Source organism: Habropoda laboriosa, unplaced genomic scaffold, assembly GCF_001263275.1.
Source record: "Habropoda laboriosa isolate 0110345459 unplaced genomic scaffold, ASM126327v1 scaffold244, whole genome shotgun sequence".
Taxonomy (NCBI): domain Eukaryota; kingdom Metazoa; phylum Arthropoda; class Insecta; order Hymenoptera; family Apidae; genus Habropoda; species Habropoda laboriosa.
In genome coordinates, this window is record NW_017100399.1 from 530,637 (window position 1) to 541,389 (window position 10,753).

General features: G+C 38.8%; 1 protein-coding gene across 4 annotated transcripts in view; it reads right to left on the bottom strand.

Annotated features, from left to right (window-relative positions):
• LOC108575317 (protein NDRG3) overlaps nt 1–10,753 on the bottom strand; it is a 163,559-nt gene that overhangs the window by 15,459 nt on the left and 137,347 nt on the right. For 2 of the 4 annotated variants that reach the window (XM_017938082.1, XM_017938084.1), the window contains 5 exons: nt 9,566–9,765; nt 9,272–9,392; nt 6,355–6,643; nt 4,263–4,532; nt 3,746–3,830 (listed from right to left, as the gene is read on the bottom strand). In XM_017938082.1, the coding sequence (XP_017793571.1) occupies nt 3,746–3,830; nt 4,263–4,532; nt 6,355–6,643; nt 9,272–9,392; nt 9,566–9,765 (965 nt within the window). Of the gene's footprint in view, nt 1–796; nt 918–3,745; nt 3,831–4,262; nt 4,533–6,354; nt 6,644–9,271; nt 9,393–9,565; nt 9,766–10,753 lie in introns of all 4 variants that reach the window. The other 2 variants (XR_001891428.1, XM_017938083.1) reach the window with 2 other exon arrangements.

Below are 10,753 nucleotides of genomic sequence, written 5' to 3' on the forward strand. Positions count from 1 at the left end.
ACAACATATATATATATAAAATGTATAATAATAATAATAACAATACTTTCGTTAAATGAAAATTGATTTCTACGTGGAAGCAAACAGAAAGGTTTCTAGGAAGATGTCTGATTTATCGTCGATTGATAAGTCTATATCGTACCAGCTACCGATAAGAACAAATAATAGGGAGGGGAGACTCAGTCGATAAAACTTTACCATGATCCTAGTAAATGAATCCTCATCGTAGTGAAGATATTCGAGAAATTCATTGAACAAAAAAGTTAGTTTAAACAAATGTATGAGTATGCAAATGCAGTATATCGAACACGTGAGACTAATCCTCTCGCTGTGACTAAATTTATCAAATGCATTCCATGATAATCGTCAAACAGTAATAGTCAGAAATTTTATTACACAAAAAGAAAAAATTCATACTTCCATTGTATACAAAATAACAGCGAGAGGTAATTCTAAGATGTATCTAAACAATCACATGAAGTGCACGAGAGTTTAGTAAGTCCGAAGAGATAAATCCACGACAATCCGCAGTTCGAAAGAATTGATTAGTATTCAGAGAGAGAAAAAAATTACAAAAAAAAAAGAAGAAAAAGGAGAAGGAACAGTAGTTAATAATCCTTCACACAGAGTTATAGGCACACAGAGAAAGACAGAAAGAGAGAGAGAGAGAGAGAGAGAGAGAAAGAGAGTTAAAGAGAAAATCCCGGAAGTTGTCGATAGACAAGACGTTTGTTTAGTCGTGATACATCATTGTCGGTTTAAATACCTCCCGATAAAAGTTTGAATTCCGACTTACTTAACACATAGACGTGGCCTAACCGACCAACTGCGCGCTTGACTCCTTGCGGCCTTCAATTCCTAATTACAATTACCTTCGGGTGTTGTCGGCGTCACGGGCTTCCGCGGGGATCTCACCACTAAAACGCAGAAAAAAAAACAAATTCTCTTTTAACACACTGAAGGGGGGGAGAGAAATGTCATAACAGAGATCGTGAACGAGGTAGCGGTAGCCGTAGCGAACAGAGTTCTCTTTTTTTAACTTCGTCTTTTCTCATCGAACAAATATCATTCTCTTGGGTGCGATGCATCGCTAGGCCGTTTGTCGTGTAAATCAGTAAGAAACCAGAGAAAAAAAAAAACGAAAGAAAAGGGTTGACATAAAAGAAGAAAAAATTAAGCAGAATTTCGCTATCTCGTGACTGTTGTCCATGTTCATGTCCTCCGGTTTCGTGCAAGAGAGAAAAAATGGTCAATCGTTTTTGGTACTTTGGAATGAAATGGACGTGAGTCTCGTTGAAACGCTTCCGCTGTTGGTTTCCCCAGTTTGCGCAACAAAGATCGAACTGGTTTCGTTCGAATTGTTCATTCTATTCGTTATAAATCTTTTCGAATAGATCGTTCTATACCGGATGTGTCTAACAGCCTACGTTCAGGGTTTTGTTTACAAAGCAATTGGAACAGCGAAAGCGTGTTACAAAATTCGTCCGACAGTGGTGAACGAACTTTCAGGACAAGACACGTCTAAGGTAGTAACCTCTGGTCTAAACTACTTGAAATGATAGCGTGGTCCTCAGCGTTTGGCGGTAATTGACAGAAGCAAAAGAAAATAGCCAAAAAGCCGACACTACTTTTACTGAGCTACTTCAGCTGAGCACTAAGGTATTAACATATACGTACCACTCGATCGATCCGAGACGCGTGGGAAATAAAGGCGCAAGTCGGTGAACATGTATTTTTTTTCTCATTTGCCTTTGATAATCATGGTTCTTTTTTTATTCTGTTTTCTTTTTCTTATTTTTTTTTTTTTTTTGTGGTTCGGTTGGTCTCGGTTTCGAAAACCAAGCTCTCAAATAAATGTGACAAATGGTGGTGAGACTTAAAGTGATGAATTCAATGTTAATCCTTTTTCAAACCTCTTTTTATTTATCAAGTCGAGCCAGTGGCTTTCCAACGAGGGAGAGTACACATGATCGAAGACGTTGTTAAGTCTCGATGTAGCAAGGATGCAAAGGTGTGAGATATATCGTTTCGTAGCCAAAGAGAGACAGAGAGGAAAAAAAAGAAAAAAAAATTAATCAAATCGAAAGATATTTGACTTGCTTTGTTTTTCTTTTCCTTTCTTTTTTTAATATTCGAAAGAGATCCTTAATGCATTAAGCGTTAACAACATCTTGGCATCGCGCCATTCGTACAACATGAAAACTCTATTCATATAACAGAGACGATCGTAACAACAACAATTAATTTAACGATAATCATCACGATAGGAACAATTAATTTAATTAGAACAACTTGGGTGTACTTGGCTAAATATTGCGTCGCATAGACAGTTATCATCTACCACGTAAAACAAGTGTAATAAATTCATTGTCTCTTAAATGCGAGCTCGATGGACAGAGAGAGAGAGAGAGAGAGAGGAGAGAAGAGATAGTGAGATGATCGACAAATAGTTTGAGGAGGAATAAGGCGAATATACAATGTGTTGTGTCGCGCGATAAACCGCTTCCTTCCTTGCCTTCTTTTCATTTTTTTCTTGCTTTTCTACTATCAACTGGGCGATAGTGGGTTAAAGCGTTGTGTTATGTGATAAGTGCTATCGTGTTTATTTGTGACCAAGAAGCCAAAAAGAATAAGAAACTTCAAATAGTCGCGGGGGGCTAGCGTTAAGTCAATTTCAAAGGAGCTTAATTAAAAATTCGTTGCTCGCGCGGTTCGTACAATGCGTAATTCATGAAACGACCAAAAAAAAAGAAGAATGATAAAGAGTATTTTCAGGATGTAAACAGCAAATGAATAAATTGGCGAACGTCAAGTTATTTCGAGCACGATTGCACGACAGATAAACGCCAACGTCAAAGAGGGGGGACAGAGAGGGGAGGAAAAAGAGACAGAAAGAGAGAAATAGAGAGAGAGAGAGTGTTTGCAATAAAATCGTTTCTATTTTAATGAGGTGGGATGGCAGAAACAACGTTTTGCTCTCGCTACAGCTAATATTGCAGCTTAAAACCGGACTCGTCGCACGTCTAGCGAGTTTCGAAGGCAAAGTGTGGTTTTTTTTTTCTTTTTCTTTTCTTTTGAGGGGAGGAAGATGACTTAAAATTTACAAGCGTCACTCTCTGTTATCGCAGGTACACCGACGAATTGCGGTAAGAAAACGAACACACGGTGGGAAATTAATAAACGACGTTCGATCAGCAGCTAGCCGTGAAATGATACTTTCTTTTTCGTTTAAAACGTAGACAAACGCGTAGTATGTGTATGCTGGCGTCGATTCAAAGTATTATATATATAGGCCAAAATACCGATACTCGTCGAATGTCAGCGACTCGACAGAACGAACTTAAGCCTACGAATAATCCGCGATCTACGACACTTGGCGTTTTCGTTTCTTCGTGTTCGTTGCGCAAGAGAGCACGTGAGCGTCTTTTCCTGTGACCATTAACACCTGAACCATTGTTTGAAACGTTAATTGGTCAAATTGTGTCTTCAGCTATTCCATGCACGCTGACTGTATGAACGAGAGGGGTTATTGTTTCGAATATTTGTTCTTTCTTTGATTATTTTTTTTATTCTTTCGGATCAATTCGAATGAATTAATTGGCTTTTACCAGACGGTCGTGTGCTCTGTCACGAAACAGTATGGCGCGAGCGAGATTCGTTTATACCGATGAAGATCGATGAGAATAATCGTTTGACAATCTGATAATTAATGTCTAAAGCGTAGTTCGCCAGGACGCTCACTTACCATATCCTTCGCCCTGCAGAAATAGTCGGAAGGCCTCGCTTACTTTGCCCGGCTGTTCCTCCAGCACCATTCCGCAGTCAGAAATCTGCCGATTAAATCGATTCCGTCAATCTTCACTGTCTAATTAACCATACCACTGATATGCACAATCTCACTATCTAACATTACCATAAAAATTAACATCACAAGTACGCTAACACTCTAATTCAGCTAAACATCATTATCAAATTTCCTAATGTTTACTATTTCAAACAGAAAATTTGCAGTAATTTTAATTCATCTCAATTAAAGTGTATTAGTTTACACGTTCGTTTACTAATTTCTTTAAATTATCGACGATACGTGAAATTTTGAGAAGATTATCTAATTAATTTTAACGATTCCACGAAAAAGCAATTGTTAATTAAGAGCATTGTCGCGTATTTCGCGATGAAGTCCTTCCCCGAGGAGTTAAACGGTACCAAATGTGTACATCCCCTTGGCACAGAGGGTGGTTAATGTTGCAAGAGGCTCGTACCTTCATCCAAGAGCTGTTCGTAGGATCTAATCGGCCGTTTAACGTGACGGTGTCATCGACGTGTGGGCTTAGTGCTCCGGTAATATTCATGACAGGTACAACGAGAGTGAGACCTTCCTTCTTACGCGTTGGGTCTAATTCCCTCGTGATGTTCAGATCTGTACGGCGGACGTAGCTGTCGATGAGTAGAGCTAAATTCGTTGGATTCACGCGACGCTCGAAGTAGTTCTTGTACACCTGAACGAGGTCGTGATTCCTCTCCTCCGTGCCCTGAAATACACGTTTTTCCAAATACTGTTTTCTTCCACCTTTGCTGCTTCGAATTACAGGACATTTAATTACGATAATTGTAAGGTACTAAATTACAGTAGCTCTAATTTAGAGGGTTGATAAAATGCAGTAACTTCGATGCAGATATCCTACTAAAGATTAACCTACTGCAAATTATCCTACAGCTTCTATTTACCCAAATTACACATTTCGTTGTTACAGTGGCAACCATTGTATAGCACGAAAATTCGTATCGCGTTGTATGGAAACCGTGTTAAATTAAATTTTATCGTATAATGTATACCGAAACGTAATCAAAAATTAGAGATTCCAAAAGATAAGAGAAGAGAATTTTTGCAAATTTTTAATAATTTAAGAATTCATGATATCCAGAGTAAAATACCGTAAAAATTCTATTCAAGGATTTGTTGTAATATTTTAATATTGAAATACTGAGATATATAATATTTTAATATTTTAACACTGAAACATATAATATTTTAATATTTCAAAATCAAGAATCCACGTTCCCGCAATTTTCAAAGCGTGTTATACCAGGTTACCTGTACTTTAAAACTACATCCGAGTCCACGATCCAGCTGATCGAAATTTTTCCATCGACCGCAACGTCCCCGGAGAATGGAAGAATTTCAAGGCCTCGAGGATCACGGTTCCATATTACGAATCAATTTTTTTGTGGTCACCGGACAAGGGCAAAATAACCGTCAAGGCGAGCCATCATTGGTGTCGAGCGAGGGGGGAGAGAGAGAAAAAAAAATTAAAAGTGAAAGAGCGGCAAAAAGGAAGGGTGAAAGCAAGCGCGCGGCTCTTTTGTCCTTCGTCGAAAAATTACACTTCTTTTACTCTGTCCGTGTCGAACGATGTTTACACCGTACAACCCCTCTTGGCTTTCGCTGTTTTTATAGCCTGTATGCGGTAACTCTATTAAGGAGCTACGTGTTGCATAATAAGAGTGGCAGAATTGCTGCTGATGCCGTAATCCAATTTTCCACGTTGCATGGAAACACATCGACGGTATAAGCCTTTGCCCAGACTTGGCTCCGTCGTCGATAATTTATTGGTCTAACGTTACCGTGTGAACGTTGCTTAAACTAACCTGCCTCGATAAAACTTTGTGGGTCATCGAGGCTGTTGCCTGCTTCTTTATGTATATAGATGTATATACATATATGTATACACGTCGAGCTACTTTGCGATATAAATTGCAATCACCGACGCCTCTTCATTTAATCGATCTCTTTGCTGCTTCGCTGTTACGAAAGCAGTACTTTAAAAGCATATCGCAATTATGCGTTTCAGTTGATACATCGGTTGTACACTCTTAAGCTTGTAATATATTGCTAGCTAGAATTTTGCAATTTTTTCGGAATTTTTACTCACTTTATTTAAAGTTTCCAAATTTTTGGCCAACAGTGTTTAATAGGTACGAAAAGTATTTGCACATTGTCACTTTTATCTTGTCATTTCTGCAGTTCAAATCTGACTATCTACAAGTGCCTGTTAGATTCAAGGATCTTTATAAAATCATGGTTAAATACAAATATACTAAATATTTCACCATTTCAAGCCTCAGATTTTAACCCTCTACAACCCAATTTTTTAACAAGACAAATTACTGTTGATCACAATTTTTATTTTTTAACAGGAGAAGCAAGAATTAATAATTATCACAGAAAAATTGGCTATTAATAATGTAATGAAAACAATATTTAAAAGTTGCAATGCAAAAATTCACAAAAATAACAAGATATGTGCAAATACTTCGTGTGCCCAGTGTATGTAAATAAATTCGTTTCCTCACCCTGCCAAAGTGATGCCACATCAAATAGTCCAATACACCTTGAGTCATTCCCTGGGATCTCAGGTGACGAACGTTCAGCTTCTGATAGCCCCACTCGATCCAACCTGCCTGCGTCGATACACAGTTTATCAAGCAGAGGGCATTGACCTTCTCAGGATGAGCAAGTGCGAATCTCGCCAGTATGTTAGCTCCGGCGCCGACTCCAAAACCGATTACGGATTTCAGGCCAAAATGGCCCAGAACGAACAGCATCTGTTCTGCCAGCTCGTCCATGGACGGATAGACGTAGCTGGAAAACACGGTATACCGATTTAGTGGCTAATTTAACGCTCTGATAATACTTTTGTCTCCGTGACAATTTATATATCGAACGTGTTACCAATTCAACGTTACACGTGTGCATGATAAACGGTGAAAGCTGTGATGGAAAATATTGGAAATTAGGGAAATGTTTGGTAACAAATGTAGTGTTTTATTCTTAAGGAAAAACTAGGATGGAAACATGAAAATATCTTTGATATCAATATTCTAAGTAGTGAAAAAAAGACTGATTGACAGACTTTTTTTCAAAAGTCAAAAAATACTGGGAATATTGGTAGGAAATTTTGGAAATATTTGGCAAATAATGTAGTCTTTTGTAAAGAAAAGCTGTGATTATAATTTCGAATAATTAATTGGAGAAATATTGAAATATCCTTGATATCAATCTTCTAAACAGTGAAAAGAAGACACTGACGGCGATCGACAGATTTTTTTCCAAACTTGCCGTTTAAACTACGTTTTCGAAGCCAAACACCGCGTATTTCAACGCACAATTTTGAGCTAGAATCCGCAGCGCACACACCCGGCAATTTTCCAGTCAGCTTTGCCAATTATCGTGTACCAATATTTATCGACCTATCCAACAGATGAAATGTATGTTCCCCATGATGATAAAGCGATTTACGTTTCCCTCAACACAAACTACCCGGCAGGTAATAAACCCGGGTTACTATCAATTTTATATCTACACCATCTAGCTAGAACTACTCGTTGATTAAAGCCACGCTGTTACGAATTTATCTTTCGCTCCCCTCCACGATCATAAATATACATGTTACGGATTCGTATGATCTCCAAAGCGGGAATTTCAAATTCACGATTAAACGCGCTTGTTAGTTTCCCGTCAGCCGTCTGGTTGATCAAACGTATAAATAGCCAACGGTATAAACCGGCGTCGATGTGCAACGAAATAACTCGAGTGTCAACCGGTGAGAATCCATATCGATCGAACGGAAGTATATTCGAAAAGTTCACTCGCGAAGAAATTTCACGGATTTGGCACGCGAACGAAAATAGTTCCGTACTCTGGCGATCGGCGGTCGTCGAGTTGCATGAAAACCTGCATTGCAGTCTAAATTATTCCGTAACACTCTGTTTAGCGACGTGCACGTCCGTCGAGGTGAGTCTGTGATTGTTTGAGGTCAGCTTAATAGGATGTCGTAGGTAGCCACCGTCAATCTTCTAATTCAACCGCGTAAGTGTAAACGATCCTCTATCATTGCCTCGTGAAACTTGACATTCTTTCCTCCACGCGTGTTCTCTACCGAAACATTACCGATCTCTCCAAGCTAAACGGTATAAAATACTTTTCTTCTTAGTTTAAACCAAAGACGATCCTCTATCATTGCCTCGTGAAACTTTACATTTTTTTCTTCCACGCGTGTCATTCGTGCGAACTTCTAGCCGAAACGTTACCGATCTCCCCAAGCTAAACGGTATAAAGTACTTTTCTTCTCAGTTTAAATTGAAGAGAGAGAAAATTGAAGAAGGGACTCTCTATCGAGTAACTTGATTTTCAATTTATCGAAAGAAGAAGCAGATGGACGGTTTGGAGGACAAACAATCTCGGAGGGGCTCGCGAGCAGAATGCCATTTCCCTGATTTCATGAGAGATTGGATATCGGGAAAGGGATTGCGCAACAGCCGGTAAGATCGAATCCGTATAAATGCAAACGACGATAGAGGGAAAAGGGCAGGAAAGAAGTTGGCGGGCATGAGGCAAAGGAGAGAGAATCGCTCTTAAGACGCGCGCGGAATGATCCGTGGTAAACGTGAAAGCGGGACATACTCGGGGCTTCGACTAATTAGAACGTTAATTAGGTCATTGATTCGCACTAATTGAATTCAGTGTCGTGAAGTGACGTATGTGCACGGTTGTGCTCTTGAACGAGATCTAAATGTACGCGCACGTATGGGATCTTTCGTCGGATCCATCATTTTCTTTCGCTTTTTCTTCTCTCTGTATCGTGTTAATTAGCAAACTCGTTATTCAATATCAACGGAGACTGCATAATGGGAGACTGAGCGACATTTCGAACCGGTTGCTTATCGATTTTTCATACATCCGCTGTATGGAGAACACGTTTGATTACTTACGAGGGAACATCTGCAACTGATAATTACCAATTTTGACGAAATTTTGGTATACAGTACTTCTCAAAAGAATATTCGACAAGTACATTTTTACATCGACAGCGTGAAAATCGCCTTGAAAGTTGCAGGAAGTATATAAATATATTTAGTCTAATATCTCGAAAACTACTAATTAAATTTTGTATTTTTCAACAATATATTTGAAAAATGAAAAATAAATAATTTTGACAAGATATGTTTATTATCCTCATTTTTTAGGGTAATTTTCCAATTTTCACTCCTTTCACTGTGGACAATTGCCAATAAAAAAAAATACGTGTCAAATATTCTTTTGAGTGCTATAATATGCCAAAGTTTCATCAAAATCGGTGATTATCACTTTGAAATGTTCTCATATTAGATCGGATATAAAAAAGAGCGAAGTCGATATTTTACACGAATTACTGTGTTAGCGAATAATTTTCAAAAAATGTTAAACATCGGAAAAGCAAAGTATACTCACTCCTCAGGCAGCGTAGGTGCACCTTCCTCCTGACCCGGTGCATTCACGTGATAAACGCAGAAGTTTTCGAGTAAAACTCGCATGTCGATGTAATTGAAGAACGCCTGGAAGCTCGATATATCTGAGAACAATCAGCAACACCTCTCTTTATAATTCACACCATCGGAAGACTATCAACGCTTACATCCAAAACTTTCCAACTTCCTCGTATCTCTTCCTACACTTTTCTTCGTTTCTCTCTATCGCTTAACGCAACTAAATATACTTTGGGAGGTTTGACAGCAGATTACTCACAGTTAAGGCCTAAGTCGTGATAAGTGAGAATGGCAGGTTTCGCTCTATTCCCTTGCACAGCCACCAGCAGACTTCCCTTATCCGTCTCCACTCTCTCCTCCCGCACGGAACTGTCATCTCTCGATAGGTATCTTAGCGCGGGAAATTGCAGCTGAATATTTTTCAGTTCGATGTCATCCATACTATCTGAGGGCATCGTGCTGCGCATGGAAAGAAATCTCTTAATTTCTCGTCCAGTCTCCAACTAGCGTGTAAATCAATTCCGCCCGTTCTCTCTCTCTCTCTCTTGGCACACGTGCAAACGAATAACCAAGTATTCAATGTCTGGTGAGTCAGACGAAATTCATTTCCTCGAAGTTTTTCATCATCTATCACGTGAAATTTATAAACTTCCCCTTTCTTCCACGGAAAATACAGTGTTAGGTGTACGGTGACACTTTATCAGCGATTGCCGAGTGTACCGTTTCCTAGATCACCTTTGAATAAAATCTAGAGTAACGTTAAAAGGTGTAATTTCGTTAAACAGTATTTAATATCGGGAAAATTTGACACGGTATATTGTTATCAGGTAATAGAATTACGATTACGAGATATACTTCGAACAGCTGGTATAGGAAAAAGGTTGAAACACGCGAGCAAATTCTTCCGTAAGTGTTAATAAGAAGAAATTAACTGCTCTAGAAAATTCAGTTTTAATTTAGCGAGAGAACCGTGGAAAATTGTATTCCCGGAAAATTGACGCCAAATCGATACATAATTTTTCCTTGGCTAAACGCGACCACCTAATATCCACTTTTCCACACACCCCTTTTAATTTACTGGAACTCGTAATTACACAATTGCGTGCAAGTTTCACAATAGGAGTGAAGGAAAAAAATGTTTTAATTTAATTTAATTATCAGCCTAATTACGATATTGCCAGATGAAATAGACGTAGGAAGGAAATTAATTCACGTTCGAGAATAGGAGAAGCGTTCAAAGACCTGAGGAAACTGTTGAATTAACACGAATGTCTTGGATGAAAAGGATCACCGAGTCGGAAGGCGTTATTCGTTGTTGCTTGTTCTCTTTTCATTCGCACTACAAGCAAAGTGTCATCAAATATTCCCTACGTCAACGGTGGAATATAAAATGTGCCAAGCTCGATGCCTTTCAGGAGAACTGAATGGACCAGTCTTGCAGATTTTT